Raw genomic sequence first — 19,206 nt, 5'->3', positions numbered from 1 at the left:
AGGAGAGATTTTAATGATGGACTAAAGACGATACTTTCTAGAGAGAAAGAAGTCAGAGAGGGAAGCTGAGGTTGCGTGTTGCTAAGCAGAAAGGAGAACTACATGTGGCAAGGGAAACTGCCATCCAAGAGGGAAAGGATAGAATGAAAGCACACAAGGAAAGAAAAAGTGATTTTTGGTATGTATGAGGTGATCTTGCTGAGGCAGAATGACAGAAAGTACAGGTAAGGACTTGAGACAGAAAAGGAGACAGCTTAGGGATGGAGGAGCATCTGCGGGAGCAGTCTTGCCATAGACAAGAGCAAGAATGAGTGTCACTAAGTGAGAACAAGAGCTCACATAAAACAAGCCAGTGTGCATATGTGCGAGACAGAAAGAAAGGCACGGGCTTCATTTCTGTGAGAGAAAGAATTGTGGGAACATGAGATGAAAGAGACAAGAAACAAGAATGAGTTGAGGGTGGTGCATGGGTGCAGCAGAAAGTTTGGAGTGGGGCTGGCAGGACAGAAGAAAGAGAAGGCACACAGAGATCTGACAGAAAACCGTTACAGCGTATGTGAAGTGGAAAGAGCACATGCATATTAGAGAGATGTAACGAGAAGGATGAAGAAGAACAGACAGAAAGGAAGATAAATACAGAACATTGAAAAAGATGAGGAAAAAGGGCTCACAACAGAATGAACGGAGTGACGGGAGGGGGAAAAGGAGGAAAGAATATGTGCTATAAAGTCAGTAAAAGCTCGTTACTTATTAGGAAGCATTATGTAAAAAAAAAAAAAAAAAAGGGGAGCATACAGAAGAGTGACTGGAAATGGGTGTTCACTGAATTCTCACCGTGGCTGCAAACTCTTAGGGTTTGCCCTATTTAAGTATCCTTATGTTTTAACCTTCATTTTCACTTAGGAAAAAAAAATTGTATTTCCTGGTCCTCCACACCCTCTAACTTTTGTGTTGTAGTTGCACCTTTATACCATTTGTTTCACAGTTTCTAGCGGCAACTCTTTTTATTAGGTTTAAGTGGGAAAAGGATCTTATTTTGCCAAACACTTCACCACAAAGAAACGCACCCCACATCCCAAGTTTCCTTCCTCCTGTCCCCACAACACTCTTTCATTCATTCTTCTTTCCAAAAAAATAAAGGAAGAGAGAAAGAACGGAAGAAAAGGGTGGGGGAAACCTCAGCCATACAGCAATATCTCAGGTCCACGGTATTCAGAGAGCGTTCCCCGAGCTGTAGTGCCCAGCGCCGGGCCGGGGGCTGTCCGCCTTGCCCCGGGAGGGGGCCGAGGGGGCACGGGCAGCGCTCTAGAGCCCGGCACCGAGCCTGGAGCTGCCGCCGGCAGCGGGATCCCCCTCGGAAACGCAGCCATCAGGGAGGGGAGCTAGCTGCCGGCTGCTGGAAAGAAACCGCCACCGACCTGGCTGCTCGATGACATGGCTGGCTGGGGGGGGTCGGTTTTATTTAGGGGATGTGGAAAAGGGAAGGGGGAAGCAGGAGCGGAGGGAGCACACACGCTCGCACACGCACACGGCTGAGCTTACCTCCACATTGAAATACTGCTCCGCTTTGCACACTGTAGCACATAAAATCCAAAGGAAGGTTTGCAAGAAAAACACCCTGGACCGAGACACGAAATCCAACCGGCTTCCAGTGCTGAATGCGAGTACGATCATAGTGAACTGTGCTTCAACGGATGGAAGATCTCTCCCTCTCTCTCTCGCTCCCCCTCTCTCTCTGTTCCTTAAACAAATACACAAACAAACCAGCCCCCTCCCCGGGTCGGTGAAGAGCCCGTAGCGCAGGTTCACCCACAGCAGGGGAGGAGGCGCAGAAGGAGGAGGAGGAGGAGGAGGAGGAGGAAGGGGCACTTGGCAGCTCCGGCAGCAGGATCAGCTCTCGCTCATCCTCCCCGCCAGTCCCGTACGGGGGGAATGTGGCATCCGAGTGCCGCCGCAGCTCCGGCACGACTCCTCTCTGCCCGGCAGCAGCAGCAGCAGCCGCCTCCCCGTGTCCTCCTCCTCCCCCTCCTCCTCTTCAGCCTCCTCCCCTCCCTCCGTCCCTCCCTCCTCCTCCTCAGCCTCCTCCCCCTCCGCCTCCTAACGGGGATGGCTCGGCTCGGCTCTCTGCCCTTCCTCTTGTCTCCCTCCTTCTCTCCCCCCTCCTCATCCCAAATCCACGCAGCCCCGCCCGGCTCCCGGCAGCCACCTTGAAGGCGACGGCCCCGCCAGGCGGTCCTGCCACGCTCCGTCCCTCGCCTCCCCGCCGCCGCCGCCGGCCCGGCTCTTCCACCCCTTTATTTTTTCCGCTTCTGCCGGGGAAGGGGCCCGCAGCCTCCCCAGTGCCTCCGGCCTCCCTGCCGCCCCCCTGCGGGCCGCGTTGGGAGAGGTGGAGGGGTGGTTGGGGTGCCCCCGGGTGACCGGGGATGGATGGAGAGCCACCGCGGGGAAAGTTCCCCGAAGATGGAGTAGTGGTGGTGTAGTTAGCGGTGATGTAAGCAAGTCAGTAAAAAGAAAAAAAAAATGCGTATTTTTATTTTGAAAATCCATTTTAATATGTTCAGATGTACGGTCATATTTATGGGGGGAAAAATGCCTTCTGATTTAGGCACATAAGCAATTATTGTGATTTTATGGTAAATAGATCATTTTATGGAGCTGTTTGATGTTTTAGCAGGGCTGTCCAGTCAAAGGTGGAGCAACCCATGACATTACGGAGACAAGCTGTTGCGGTAATGCATCTTGTTCAGATATGTACTGAAAAACAACAACAACAAAAACACCGGGAAGAAAAAGAGTAATTTGAAAGATTCCAAGATATGAAAACTTACAATATGCTTAGTTATCAAAAAAGATGCACTAGATCATGATATGCAACAGACTGGAAGTAGAAGACATCCCTGACAGAAAAATCTACTTTCTTGGGTAGTTGAGGTCAATGACCAGAATTAAAACTCATGTGGTTTAGACGTATAGAGTTTTGATAACACTTAGTAGCAGGATGTAGGAATAAGGCAGGTTGTTTATCTTTTGATATCTTAAAAATAAGGCAGTTATCTCTGAAGATGTCATGTTCTGCCTAACCAAAAGTTTTGCGATTTAGCAGAATTCCTTATGTGATACGCTTTTTCTTTTCTTATTTTTTTTTATTAACATTACCTGCTTGATCTAAAAGGCATTTTCTCTTCTTCAAATTATTAGTGATGTGGATGATGGAATCATGAAATATAGAGCTGGAAGCAAGCTAGAAGGACTTGTTGGCACTTTGGTGGCCAGCATCAGAAGTCAAAATGATCTTAACAAATTAATGTCTTGAAACCATCAGCAAGAAACTTAATACTGACAAATGCAAATTACATTTGGGAAGAAAAATCAAAAAGTATGATACCGGTAAAACAACAGCACATCAGAAAAGAATCTGAGCAATGTAATGGACCTGAAAGTAAATATGAGTCAGCAACATGCTACAGTTTAAAAAAAAAAAAAAAGACAACCTCATCATAGAGTGTATTAATAGTTGTCCTTTATTTCTGACAGGACAGATGATTTTTCTGCTAGGGACTGGTGGAGCCAAGAGTGTTTAGGCTCAAACTAGAGAGAGTCCAGGGGAAAATAATACTAAAACATTTAGAATGTAAGACACGGAAAATTTGAAATAAACACCATTTCTTTAGTCTGAGAAGGCCTAGGGTAAAAAGTATGGAAAATTTTCTTTGTATGGAAAATGTTGCTGTGAAAAGGACAAAAATATTCTTTCTGTCTTCAGGATGAAGGAAAAAATGTATCAACTAAATTATTCAGGAAGTTCAGATTTAATGTTAGACAAAACTTTCTACAATATAAAGGTAGTAATATTGGGAACTAGATACCTAGGGGGAGTGTGGAATATCTTTCATATGGAGGTCTGATAAGCAATAATATTATAGCTATACCTTCCATTTTCAGTGTAATGTGATCTCATCAATGTGTTTTTTTTTGTTTGGTTGTGGTTTTTTTGTTGTTTGTTTGTTTTTTTTGGTGCTATTATAATAGTAGTTTCTTTCCTTTTATTATCCTATGAATTAATAACTGGTTATTACTCAGGTATTACTCTGTGAACTAAGAACTGATAATTCATTACTCTGTGAATCAGTAACTGGTGGGAAAGAAGCACTTATCCTGTGCTTTTTGTTTTTCCTCTTCTTCTAAGGGACCTTCTTTTTATCTGTGCTCTCAGCAAGTGCTACCTCTGTTTTTGCTGGTGTGTTTTGTAAAGTCTGCCATTAATGTAATACCTGGAAATGGAAACATAAATCATAGAATCATAGAATGGCTTGGGTTGGAAGGGACCTTAAAGATCATCTACTTCCAAACTCTAAACACTCCAAACACTAGACCAGGTTATCCAAAGCCCCATCCAAACTGGCCTTGAGCACTGCACTGACCATCTACAGCTCCTCTGGGCAATTTGTGCCAGTATGTTCCTCTAACTGGAACTTCATTCATCGCCCCTGTCAGGACTGCTGTGACTATTTATTTTGAAAAACACGGGACTATGAATATGATTACCTTCTTCCTTTACACTGTATCCATTAGAAGAGGAAAGAAGAAAAGCAATGGTATGAATAGAACAGTGGAGAACAAAAATACCCAAGTGTTTGTAAGGCTGTGTGAGAAAGACAGAGAGACCACAGTGGTAAAGAAAGAGATTGGTAAGGAACAAGAGCAGAAATATGTGGATATGAGTGCCATGGGAAGAAATGAGGCAATGTCCATATGAAGGACAAAGATGACCTTTGAAGTGAAAAATTTCATTCAAGAATGCTTGTGTGAGGAAACACCAGCAGTAATGGGAAATGGCCTTGAATATTTATGAGTAAGCTGGGGGCATCAATATACAGGAGTAGCAGCAGAGCCTCTTGGACATTCAAGAAGGTACAGAGAAAGAGAAAAGAATTTTGAAACCCCATGCAGTGAGCTGTAGGTAGATATCTGTATATGGGAGTGTGTGAGAGATTGGAGAAAAGGCAGGAAAGAGCAATAAAGATGAAAGAAAAAAGGAAGGAAGAAGAAAAATGCAACTGGAAAGAAATTGGAGCTATTTGTTGAAGTACTTGAATGATTCAAGTCCTGTACTTTATTAGTGTCTTGCTGATTTCTATCTTTATGAAATACTAGTGTGATATTTTCTATTCTTGCTTATACTGCGTACCAGCAGTAATTTATAAATGGTGAGTAGGTTTGTACAGAAGCACAACTGAAAAAACAAAACAACAACAACAACAACAAACTTTTGGCCTTTTTGAAATACAAGGAGAGGTCTTTTCCTGCTGCTCCCAACCAACCTACTAGCTCAGTTTTTTAGGTTCCACAGATTATATCTTTTACAGAATCACAGAATATTCTAGGTTGGAAGAGACCTCCAAGATCATCTAGTCCAACCTCTGACCCAACACTAACAAGACCTCCACTAAACCATATCACTAAGCTCTACATCTAAACGTCTGTTAAAGACCCCCAGGGATGGTGACTCAACCATTTCCCTGGGCAGCCCATTCCAATGCCTAACAACCCTTTCAGTAAAGAACTTCTTCCTAACATCCAACCTAAACCTCCCCTGGCGCAACTTTAGCCCATTCCCCCTCATCCTGTCACCAGGCACGTGGAAGAATAGACCAACCCCCACCTCTCTACAGCCTCCTTTAATGTACCTGTAGAGTGCGTTAAGTTGCCCCTGAGCCTCCTCTTCTCCGGACTGAACAAGCCCAGCTCCCTCAGCCGCTCCTCGTAAGCCTTGTTCTCCAGACCCCTCACCAGCTTCGTTGCCCTTCTCTGGACTCGCTCGAGCACCTCCATGTCCTTCTTGTAGCGAGAGACCCAAAACTGAACACAGTACTCAACGTGCAGCCTTACCAGAGCCGAGTACAGGGGGACAATCACTTCCCTAGACCTGCTGGCCACACTGCTTCTTATGTAAGCCAGGATGCTGTTGGCCGTCTTGGCCACCTGACGGATGACTGCAGTCACAATGTATAAAGTAGTAGTATGTACTAGAAGCAGGCATAGGCATCATTGAGCACTCCCATGTCCAGCTTTGAACACAGGGCAAACGTCTTCCACATTACTGTATATACAGTTCTGAATTTTAAAAAATGATAAGTAAAAAACACAAAATATTACATGTTCTCCTTGCTGACTTCTGTGGTGCTTAGCTGCTAATAGTACCAGCTGGAACTTTTTAAAAGAAGAGGGCTTTGTTGAAACATGCAATAAACTGCAAGAAGTAAGGGTAAACATCACAAATCTTACATATCTATGGATTGCTACATTTAGATATAGTTTGGAAAGATTTTCTACACACCTGGCCTTCTACTTATGAAATGAGACGTTCATAGATGTGTCTATATGAATTCTGTTTGACTATTTGGCAGATCCTACAGGATATGAAGGCAACAAGTTTAACAGTGTAGAGGGAATACTGCATTTAGCATGTATTCCTGCAACGATTATGCTCATATTGCCTCTGTTCAGGTCACTATTGTTCTTTATTGTGCAACTTTCATTGTAGTCACAAGCCTATGTAGTCAGGAATTAGAACTGACTTATACTGCCAGTGCACTTTGCTATGTTGTCTTACAGCTCCACCAATGGCTTTATAAAGTAGCTGAGTAAAGACAGGAGAAATAATATTGTGAAACTTCGCACAATTGTAGTAGAATCACAAGGAAAATTCCTAGAATCATAAAATTCACTAATAATTAATGATATTTTGGTTCATGCTTGGTTCCTATTTTTCACCAAAAGCCAGTGAAGTCAGGGAGGAAGTCTGAAAGTGTAAAAACTTAGAAATAAATAAATAAAATTAGTAAAGTATCAATTGAATTTTTAATTCTAATAAAGTCATAATGTCATAGAATAACTTAGGTTCACAGGGGCCTCTGTAAGTCATCAGGTCCAACTGCCTGCACAAAGCAGACTTAACTCAGATTAGGCTACTCTGGTGCTTGTTCTGAGAGTTACAAATCAAGTTAATCTAACCTAAGTATCATAACCTAGTCTGCAAAATGATTTCCCTGTGTCAGGGAGATATTTTGAGGGTAAAATCTCTTTTGTGTGGCATTTGTCAGGCCTCCAGTTATTTTAGTCTTTGTAGTGACAGCATCCATTTCAGAAACTAGAGCAGATATCTCCTAATCTCTTAAAAATAGGAGAGGTCACCAAGAGAAATAGCTATTGAAAATACAATTCTGTAGCTGAAGACTGACAGAAGTACATTTTAAAGAGAAAGAAGATACAGTGTTAAAAAAAAATGACTCTTGGAAAAAAAACATTGTGAACTACATAATAACAATAAAAATAATCTATTTTTCTGTAATAAAATATTTGTAAAAAATAGTTTTTAGTGGCATGAGTTAGTACTGTGTTAGTGAAGAATAGATCCAAAAAAAATGCACCAAAGCAGCCAACTCCTTATTTACTCCATGCAAGTACTCATATAAAACTTTATTTTCTCTATGACAATTTTCATGCTGCTGTTTTCCCTTCCAGTTGTGATACATTCTCTCCATGTTTTCTGATTTTTGGATGAGTCTCCAGAGCAAGCAAGGTCTGTTTAAACATCAAGTCCATCAGCAATTTCCCAACATATATACCTCATACTAAATGGGTCTATGCAGCCAAAGGTGTATGAATGGTCCAGCTGTCCTTTGGACTGTGCTGCTGATTACTCACTAGATAATGCCGGAATAGAAGTCTAGTGACTGTTGTAAGATCTTAACAATTAATGCTGAATATTATCTCCTTCATTTTTACAATATTACCCATATTGATGTTTTTAAAAGCTAAGGAAAGAACATGATGCACAAAACAGAAATAAATAATGTAAAGCAACAACAGGTGAGTCTGACAGACAGGAGTTCTGAGAAGCATAGTCAATGGCTTGTAAGGTAACAGAGTGCTTTTAAAAATATTGAAAATATTTTTTTTTAAATATTGAAAGGTTTGGTCAAGAAAGGAATCAACAGGTGTCTTTCATAAATATTGTGTTCCATAAGTATGAAAAGGTCTAGTTACTTGATGGCTTCTATAACATAAATACAAAGGCCTTCATATTAGATTGAATCTTAAATGGAAGGTAATTATCCCAAGTTTTGTATTGCTCTAAACTGACTGGAAATTCAACTTCAACATGGGTTAAAATAGACACATATAACATTCCTTAAGATCATTTTAGTTTATAGTATTCATATATGAGATTTTGGATCAAAAATACATGTTTATAGAAGAAAGACTTCACACTGCTTGTAAAAAGAGAGCAGAGTTATCAATAGAATATATATATTTAAAAGGGCTCACTTGAAAATGTATCTGAGGAGGTCAGCCTGCAAGAAACAGGAGATTTCACCCAGGGTTAAGCTTATGTATTACTCCTTTTTACAACAGATACACAAAATGACAGATATCTATCAGGTAGAAACAGTTATTATTCAAGTGAACAAGGACAAATTACACACAGAGGATTCAGTTTTTCTATGTCTAGGTTCCTCTGATTACAACCTGATTTCCCCTCCTTTAATAAGCAACTTTTACTTCCATGTTAAGGTTATCTTAGCATCCTTTTTCTATAATTGGTTAATTGTAGAAATAGGTTAATTTTGTCACTTGGGAAATAGTGGTCAGGTCAAAGAAGACTATAAAATAAGGTATATTCTCTTGAGACAAGTATTAAAGTCTTGTTTGCAGTCTCAACTTTGTAACCTGTGTGCTGATGGTCTAAAAAGCAACATTTAACAATTTTAGAAATACTGTTTTTCAGTGTGGTAATATTGAAGTGTGGGTGTATTTTTATAAACCCACTTACCCCAAAGCAAAAAAGAGTAGGGAAGAAAAAGGGAAGCTAAGACCTCGAAAATGAATTTGTTAGAATAGAAAGGCAGACATGATTATTAGGACTACAGTGTATGAAAATGCATTACACACTTACAGGATCTAGTTGCCCCAAACAGATGATGTTAGGGGGAATATAAATTTGAATGGGACTCAGTTTTTTTCCTTTGCCTAAACTCCTCTGATGAAACACCATTTTTAACGCCATTTACTTCTCGATTCAAGCAATGGTAACAGTTTCTTTTTACTCTTACTGTTGTTTTTCATATTTATATTTGTCCTGGAAGGAAAGAAGGGAACGGGGAATTATTTTATAGCAGTTAAGCTTAAACTGAATTTTGCCCTGTTAACATTTTTCATCAGTCAAATTTCATGGCATTGCCTGTTCTTTGCTATTCCAGTCCCAGTCGTGTCCTTAGTTTTATCTTAGCAAGAGAAATTAAAATAATAAAAAAAAAAAAGAAGAAAAAAAAGTTTTAAATATGATGTCATAAGGGTGAAGATGCTGGTGTAGATGTGGTTGTTGGGGGAAAGGGTAGGAAGTTTCTTTGAATCTGATATCCTGCTGTGAAATTACTGTAGCATTTTTGAAGGGGAGGTACAGTTCAAACCTGTCTTTATATATGACTGTATTGTATATGTGTGTAGAATAGAGCTACAAAAACAGATTTAACCTCGTTATTGTTCTAGTACTATATCAAGGAAAAATTATGAAAAAGGAAAAAGATGGGGTTATAAACTGGGGTGGTATAACAATGTTGTTAGCCTTGAAAAGTCTGTTTATACATGGCTAATAGTAGAGGGGAAGTTGTCAGGAAAGTAAGATAAGTAGACCAGTTTTATATGTGTATTCTGGGAGAAATTCAGAGAAAGTAGTGAGATTATGTTGTGATCTTTTACAGAGTCTTATTTATTCAGTTGGATGTGGCCTTCATAACTCATGTGCAGAAAAGTCACAAGAAAACTACTGAAGATTTTTGTAACACCCCCTCCCCGAGTTTTGCTCTGTACCATGTGTGAGCCCAAACACCATCCTGGAACTTGTAATGCTTTACACTGTCCTTCTTAAAAAAAAACTCACTAGGTTTATGTATTTTAATTTAAATAAATTTTTATCTTCCTTAATCTTAGACATACAGGTTTTTGTAATCTTTCCTCTGTCTTCCTTCTGGGATTTTTCTGGTCTTCTCAATTTTATTTTCTAACTTCTGTATTGCAGGACACCTCATAAAAGCACAAGAACTGGCTGTACAGTATTTCCATATCATTAAGGAGGCTCCCAGTAGAGATCCCAAGTATATGTTCTTACTCATGCATAACTGAAGAAGAGGCAGAATTATGCTTAGACCTTTAGCTTAAGAGAGGCTTCCAAATACTGCTCATACTTTCAGGTTGAAATCTCAGGCCACCTAACAGATTTGAACACCTAGTTCTCATTAATTTTTTGGGACTTGGACAAACCTGTATGCACATAGGCATCTGTGAAAATACTAGGTTCTTTCTTCACCTGTTTCACTGCCCTGTAGTGAAACGGATAAAGTAAAAATAAAGGAATGGAAAAACAAGAAAATTACAGGGGCTTACTAATACAGATTTTTTTATTATTATTTTTTTTAAGTGCATTTGCTGCTATTTATTTAGCTGGTTAGTCATCACGAGTTTTATACAGTGTTTACCTGAATTGATTGATATTACAGTTGCCCAGCTTATTACATGCTCTGAAAGCCTTTCTAACTGTTCCTATTATTTAGTGTTATTACCATTGTTATTGTGTCCAGACCTTCACAGTGAAAAAAAAACCACCTTTAGTGAGTGCATTTTACGTGTGAGGGGCCTTTAGCTGGCTTCGTAGCTTCCAGACCCAAAGGCAGCTGAAAACATTTGTACCTTTTAAAAAGTTTCTCACATTTTGATAGAACATTCACTTGTTTGTCAAGACGAGTAAAATTTCTGGAGGATAGAGGATGACAACAGCAACTTGAGGAATACGTGAGGTTTTTTTTTTCATTCTAATAGAGATACTAACATTAGTCTTCTGTGAGAGTGCATGTGTGCACACATACATGTATGTGTGAGAGAGAAACAGAGAGCAAGCAAGGCAGAATTCCAGATTCTTTTAATAAAGAGGATATAATCTAGTTTTTCATTATAAGCATCTATAAAGCTGCCAGAAGGCAGAGGGTGTGGTGGAGTTCCGAGACAAGGACTTCTTGCTTTCCCCAAGCCCATATAGATACTTATCTTCAAGCACATGATGTCCATACATATTTAGTCTGTATAAAAAATGAGTGCGATACATATGCATGGTATGCTTATGATAGCATATATATGCATATGGACTAACATCTAATGAACATTAGATCATGTAAAATACATTTTCTCATTAATGATTTGAGCAAGTTCCACTGTACCACATCTAATTATTCTATCTGGATCATCAAATCTGTAAGTTTACCATATTTTATTAACCAAATAAGTGAGCTTGTTTGCTCTTTAGTTGTTATAACTTAAGACTAGAGTTTATAAAATAATTTACTTGGAAATTTCTTATTTTATGTTTAGTCTGTGCTTCATTAGTAACTTCAGCAATGTTCAGATACATCTATTTCAGGTGGGTGCACCTCAAGCACCTGTCAGTAAATCTATATTTGACCTAAATAATGTCTTGCAACTCGGTACAACCAAATACTTTGCTAATGAGTAAGAGAATAGATTAATACATATTTGATGAAAGAAGCACTAATAACTTTGAAAATTACATGTTGTTTTAATTCTTATTAGTATGAATTTCAGGTAAGTGGAAAGTCTATGGAACTTAAGTCTTTTGTCTAACAAGATTACTTCAGTATCCAAAAGTAGTTCCGGTGTGTATTAAGGGTGCTTTTTATTATGCTATTTCATAAATATTTAATAAAATGTAAATATTTTCCTAATTATGCTATTTCCCCTTTAAATTGTAATCATATAGGTAATACAGTTTGCTAACACATTCTACATATATTTAACTTCATTTATTTATTTATTTATTTATTTATTTATAAGTAGTATCATTAGCTATGTCCTTTTCCAAGCCTCAGGAATTTTGAGTTACTTGACAGTATTTCATGCAATGACACTTGGCATCATGGTATTGAACTGGCACTTGGGATATCTCAGTTTTCTTACCTTCCCATAGAATCACAACCATTCATATTTTATATTTGCAATATTTTATGGTTCAGATCCCAAGTTTGTGTAACCTTTATATGTTCTAGATAAATGTTCTGTTCCTCACCAAAGTGTTTTGTTGCCATACTGAAACAAATATTTCCATTTTACTTGGTACTATTCACTAATCAGTTTAGTTGTTTTTGTGTTTTGTTATTGTGTGTTTTTTTGTTGTTGTTGATGTTATTGTTGTTGTTGTTTTTGTTGTTTTTGTTGTTTGTTTGTTTTTCCATGGAGGGCAGCAGGGAGACAAGTCTGAAAATGTGGGACAATGCATGAGTAGATGATGAAAAAAGTTCCTTTCTTAATGTACAGTTTTTAGAACTTCAGCTCCATAACAGCATACTATCATGTACAAATGAAATTACTAGAAAAAAAGTTGAAAAAAATATTGTGTTAGCTCAGTTTTAAGTAAATTTTAGTTACATTTCTGTTCAAGTTGACCCATTCATGGACACTGCTTCTATGAAGGTCAATTCCATATTTTCATTAACAACCTAAACAATGAAATGAAGGGCATAGCAATGCAATTTGCAAATGACAAAATATTTGTGAAGTTTGTAAGTATTCTGGAGATCAATGCATGTCAGAGAAAAGGTCAAAAATCTGATTAAATTTAATGATGATAAATACATGTATTATGATTGTGAAAAAATGTTATATGGACAAACATAAAATGAGGAAGAACAATGCAAAAAAGACTGGAAAAAAAAAAGTATAGATGTTCCATAATTTGAATTAAGATTAATAGGATGTTAATAAAAAAGATAAATACAATTCTGGGAATGGTTCATGGAAAATTGACAACTTTGGGTAATACTTTTTCTTCCTTACTCAGTCTTACTAAGATCTCAACTGGAATTTTAGGTTTGGTTACCATACTGTAAGACAAAACAAATAGAAATTGATCTGAAACAAAGTGATCGAAGATTTGAAAGCATATAAGAAAAGGTTCTGTTTTGGACTGGAAATTTTTTGTGTAGCCTAGAAAGGAATTTGCTGCAGAGGTATGGTAATTATATCTGTGAAAATGTACAGGTATCATAAAAAGCATATATTTATACCTCATCACTGTGGGGTAAATTTGACTTAATTATAAATCAAGAAATTTAATTTAGACTTTTTTTTCCTTGCTATAATAGTACGTAACATTGGAAGAGGCTATTTATGGAGGCTATGAAAATTTTAACAATAAAGATATTTAGGGTACCTGAACAGAGTACATGTCACAGAGCAGAGTACATTCAATAAATAACCAATCTGGTGAATTCTCTTTTTAATGAATTATAGGTAAGCAGTGCAATCAACATTTAATAAACAGCAAATTTGTATTGATTTAAGTGCATGTATGTATATATATATATATATGTGCACATACTTTTTTTTTTTTCTTTAAATTCCATGGGAAGTATTTAAATTTGTTCTATTCGTCAAGAATCAACACATAACAGAGAAATATTTGCTTTTCTCCAGTTCGTACACCAAATTCATTCTTTACAGATAAGTTTCTCATTTCTCCATTTTTTGTTTCTTTTTTTTTTTTTTTCCTGGTCAGGAAAGATCCTCACATGATGGGAAGTTTTGTGAGCTATTGTGGAACACAGTAGCATGCTGACTAACAGGACTACTCTTTGAAACACTAGTGTTCTCTACCGTCATTTTTGCTGACAGATGATACATTTTTCTTTAGCTCTTGTAACTAAAAGCTTTTCATCTAATGATTAAATATGTACTTGCTTGGAATGGTATGAGCTTGCCATTCTGAGAAGATGATGACAATAATATGATTGTGATGTAATTACAGCATATACAGCTTTGGGAAGTGATCTCATTTTCAGAAACCTGTAGCTCATCATAGTACAGTCTCTAAACTTGCCTCTACAGATGGGAAAGGATAAAATTATCTGGACCTTATACAGATGACAATAATTAGATTGTAGCTATCCTTTAAAACATCTTGTTGCCTTTCTTTAGTTGATCACTTTTTTTTTTTTTTTTAAGGAATATTTATTACTTCTGAGTTGGAGGAGGAAGAAATTAATGAACAGGTAACTTCTGGGGGTCCCTAAGCACCACATCAAAAGGTTTGATGTGGTGCTTAGGGACAGGACATGGTTTAGTGGGTGATACTGGTGGTAGGGAGATGGTTGGATCAGATGATCTTGAAGGTCTTTTCTAACCTTAATGATTCTATGATTCTATGACTTTGCTGTAATGAGAGGAGAGAGAATCTTTCCTATGTCTCTGTTTTCTTCCGATCATATTCATTCATTTTACTCAAAGAATCTGCAATTGTTCCCACTTCATACATGACTAAGTGGAGAACAACCCTCTGATGAGCACATGTGAAGGAACAGAATCGTTGGATCTTCTTTCCATTTGCAGAGTCTCCTCAGAAGTCCCATTCTAAAATCATGCATACGACCTCACTAGTCAAATGAATTTGTTCTCAATTCTTTTAAGATGTAAGGATAAAATAAACAAAAGTAGCTCTGATCATCCTATATCTCTCATATCTGGGCCACCAACAGTTTAGATGAAGGTGATGAAAAATTAGTTTTTAAAAATGTAATCATTACATAGCAATTTATTTTATTTTGTTTTGTTTTATTTATTTATTGTTCATCTGTATTACTGTCTTTTCTTTCTGCTGCATCCATATGGACTCTGACAAGTTACAATTAGTTGTGCACTAGACCAATTTGAAACTTCGGCTTCTTCTGTTTTCAGGTGGTTATGATAATTTTACTTTTTATCTAATCACTTGTAAGATTCTAATAGTACGCTTCAGGAAGAGTTTCATTGATATTAGGTTGCAAATTGTAAAGCTTTGCAATCCGTACACAGTCTGTATTGCAATCCTAGGTGATGGGTAAAACTAAATCTTCCCTTCATGCTACTTTTCCTTTTGGTTGTAGAAGACACGATCAGTTACCTGTGGATCTCACATTATCTGTAAGATAGCAGAGAATAGAGGAAGGAAAAAAAAAGTGGAGAAAAATTATAAAACAGACAGGCAAAAGAACAGTACAAGATGAGCTTAAAATTTCTGATATATCCCTTAAGAATATCAGCAATATCAGCCTTCTCGAGCATCACTGTCTTTCACCATTTCCTGTTAGTGCCACTGCCTGTTCTACCATTCTTTGAGAGAAATTTGCACTTTTGTGGTGAATGGAAGAATCCATCTCTTTTGTTTTCAGTGGAAGGTTGGGTTTGTGACATCCATCTAAAGGCCACTTTCATGTTGTTCTGTAATAAGGAAAGAGAAAAAAAAAAAAAAAAGAGCCAAGCTAAATGAGGGAATATCCTTTACAGCTGTAGACAGGAGATTGATTATATGTGGTAAGGATGAGATATTGGTGTATCTAAGAGAAAGCAGGAAAAATGATACCATCTGAGAACATCATGACTGGCACAATGGGAGGAAGAAATAATGAAGTAATAGGATGAGATCAAGAAATGGAACTATGTGGCTTCATTACCCACTTGGAGAGAAAAGATCTTTGCAGATTGCCAGGAATACGTTGAAACAACAAAGACAAAATAATACGAAAATGTTTTAAAACAACAGCAACAACTAAATAAAAAGAAAACGTATATATTTGGATCCAGTCACCTCCCTACCCTGCTAAAAAATGAACTGTTGTTGCCCTCCAAGTCTGATATCCAGGTAGAACAGAAAGTGGCTTCTGTCTCCTTCTAAGAAAAATGGTGAAATCCTGAGTCCACCGAAATCCAAAGCAAAGGTCTGTAATTTAATTACAGCCTAGAGATATGAGTCCAATCAGTGCATTAAATATTTGCCTTTATATTTTGCTGTATTTCCAAGTTTATCTCCTGTACCTCTTCTATTAAGAGAAATTTCTCGGACAATTTATTGAGCAGTATATATTTTTATTCTTCAAAGTATCCATTATATACCAGCTATGACCTTGAGTAATAGGGTCATCCCAATAATAGGGATGTTTGAAAAGGCAGGGGAAAGAATGAGATTGCAAGGGTAACAAGATGTAGAAAGCAATACCATGCAGAGAAGCACGTTGCATTTGTATTGAAAGATTACATACAGTTTTATGCAACATGGCAAACTTCATATGCACTTTTGGCAAGAGAAGAGAAGATGTGTTATCTAATGAAAAATGTGCTTCTCTTTCTATTGCACTAATATACCAACTATACAGAGGAATAAACAATGCTAATGTAGCCTGCTGAGATGAAGCAAACCCCAACAGTGGCATTACTTAATATATACAAATAAAATGACTGTATTTCTCATGCTGGAAAACAGTTCAAATCCATGAAGTACCAAAAAGTGGAATCTTGCTAGAGATAGATGTACATATTTCTTCTTGTTTGAATATCAGGGTAATTAATATAAAACCACAGATCTAATGGGAAGTGCATGCAATACATTTTCAGTAAAAATGAGCTATCTGAAGATCTCCTAAAACAACTACTATAATCTTTCTCATGTATATAGATGTAAATTTGATTTGCTGATATTATTCTTAGAGTTAATCTTAAAATTTCATAGAATGTTGTGAAACTGTCAAGATAGGCACATTTCAAACAGTGGGAATAGCAAATTGATGCCTTAACATGAGGAATCCACTCTACTGACACTTTTGGATATGATGTAGTGCTGGATCACAATTAATTCTGACCAGCTCAATGCTTGCGTGCTTTCAAGAGCTGCATATAAAGGGTTTTCTTGTTGGTCTGACACAAAAATATTATAGGGATGGAACTGCATGCACGACTGAGAGATCACTGTCCTTACCTTGCTCACTGTAGGAAGCCATGTATATGATGGTTTAGTGGGTTTACGTTGCAAGGTTTTGGTAGTGGGGGGGCTGCAGGGATGGCCTCTGTGAGAAAAATCCAGAAGCTGCCCCATGTTAGATAAAGACCAGTTTCAGCCAGATCCAAAGGGACCCGCCACTGCCCAGAGGCAAGCCACTAGGTGACGCTGTTTGCGCCTGTGGGAGAGCAAATTTAAGAAAGGGAATAAAACTGTTGCACAACAGCAGCTGGGAGAGGGAGGGGTCAGAACCAGACAGAAGGAGGGCAGGAGGTGCTCCAGGCACGCAGCAGCAGTTCCCGTGCGGCCTGTGGAGAGGCCCCTGGTGGAGCAGGCTGTCCCCCTGCAGCCTATGGGTCCCACACGGAGCAGATCTCCACGCTGCAGCCCGTGGAGGAGCCCCCGGTGGAGCAGGTGGATGTGGCCTGGAGGAGGCTGCGGCCCATGGAGAGCCCCCGCAGGAGCAGGCCCCGGGCCGGAGCTGCAGCCCGTGGAGAGGAGCCCACGCAGGAGCAGGGGGTCTGGGGGGAGCTGCCGCCCGTGGGGGACCCGTGCTGGAGCAGTTTGCTCCTGGGGGATGGACCCAATGGTAAGGACCCATATTGGAGCAGTTCTTGAAGAGCTGCTGCCTGTGGGCAGCCCAGGCAGGATCAGTTCAGGAAAGACGGCATCCCGTGGGAGGGCCCCCACGTGGAGCAGGGGCAGAGAGTGACCATGAAGGAGCGTCGGAGACAAAGTGTTCAGGAATCACCGCAGCCTCCATTCCCTGTTCCCCTGTGCTTCTCAGCGGGGAGGAAGTGGAACAGCGTGGATGGGGGAAAGGTGTTTTTAGTTGTTTTGTTTTTGTTTGTTTCTCACTGCTCTAGCTTGTTACTAATAGGTAATAAATTTTATTAATCTCCTTATGGTGAGTCTGTTTTGCCCATGATGATACTTGAGTGATCTCCATGTCCTTATCCTTATATATCCTTATCCTTATCCATGTCCCTTGAGCTCCTTTCATCGTATTTTCCCCCCCTTTCCCTTTGAGGAGGGGGATTGAGAAAGTGGTTGTAGTGAAGCTCAGCTGCCCAGCTGGGTAAAACCACCACAGATGCTTTATATCATTACGGTGATACTTGTATAGTTGATCTTTTATTATGGCACAGGCAAAACACCCGCTTTTCAGATTCCATCTCTTTGCTTTCATCTCCAAGGGTATACAAGATGATATCTGACCACACTTTCATGATCAGGTTGCTGCTGTGCAGCCCAGCCACTACCCTGACAGGTTACCTCCTTGGGTAAGCACCAAGTCATCCAAGGATGATTTGTATTTACTTAATTGTATATTTCAGTTGCAGAAACATCTACTTGCACTGTCTTTTCTACTTTACTTGGGGGTCCCAGTGTATTTTTTTTTTGCCTAAATCAACAGTTGCTGTAAGATTGTAGTTTGCAAATTATGCAATCTGAAAACAAAATCTTAAATTCTAGATACCACATAACAATTAAATGACATTTTAGAGATTGTTAAAAATCTCTGAAGTGTGCTTATATGTGAAAGGTAATTTTTATGAATGCATTAGGTATGGCGGAAGCCGAATAACTAGGTTAGAGAATATTCTGAATAATACAAGAAATACCTGGTAGGAAAATTTATCTAATTCTCTACACATTACAATGTGTAGAAGTCCAGTCTGCCTTTAAAACTGTAAAATATCAGATATGATTAATAAAATTCAAGCAAATATAAATTTGGGCCTGATTAATTTATACGAAATGTAAAATTATTAGGGAAACATTATTTTATTCACCCCTGTGACAGGGAGCAGCAAGAGCTCATCTGGCCTTGGGCTCTGAGGAGGAGGAGCTGACAGTGGGTGGGACAAACAAGGCAGTTCCTTCCATGATGAAGGCACAGCCCCACAGCTTCAGGGCAGGGTGGTAAGAGAAGCAGGGTCAACCAGCAGTCACAGGCAAGGTGAGGTCATGAGTCAAGTCCAGGGTGAGCCCAGGAGATACGACTGAAGACAAGGCTACCTACAACCTGGGTGCAAAGTCTGTCCGGGAAGCCTACAAACCAGGACAGCAGGAGGCATATCTGGGCTCATGGACACCTACAGCATAACTCTGGGCAGGTCTGGGTGTCCAGGAATGAACTTAAATGAGACTCTCATGCCTACAGACAGAAGGGGTGGGCGAAGGCCCAGGTGAGGCTGCTTAGGGTAGTTAAAGCCTGTTAGCACACTCAGGACCCAAGAGTGTAAATCCAAAGTAATCCCATTTGCTTCAAAGTATAAGCAATGGAATTTACAGTAATCAGTCTCAGTCAAATTTTCAACCCCATTATG

General features: G+C 39.0%; 1 protein-coding gene across 2 annotated transcripts in view; it reads right to left on the bottom strand.

Annotated features, from left to right (window-relative positions):
- The window catches only part of MMP16 (matrix metallopeptidase 16), a 199,767-nt gene extending 196,610 nt beyond the window's left edge, over positions 1-3,157 (bottom strand). Inside the window, exon 1 of one of the 2 annotated variants that reach the window (XM_083822637.1) lies at positions 1,543-3,157. In XM_083822637.1, coding sequence (XP_083678763.1) covers positions 1,543-1,674 — 132 coding nt within the window. In that variant the 5' untranslated portion in view covers positions 1,675-3,157. The remainder of the gene's footprint in view (positions 1-1,542) is intronic. The other variant, XM_083822639.1, reaches the window with a different exon arrangement.
- Positions 3,158-19,206: the final 16,049 nt, after the last annotated feature.

Source organism: Anser anser (genome assembly GCF_964211835.1).
Source record: "Anser anser genome assembly, chromosome: 2".
Taxonomy (NCBI): domain Eukaryota; kingdom Metazoa; phylum Chordata; class Aves; order Anseriformes; family Anatidae; genus Anser; species Anser anser.
The sequence above is the reverse complement of the archived record's forward strand: the minus strand, read 5'-3'. Positions and strand labels throughout refer to the sequence as shown.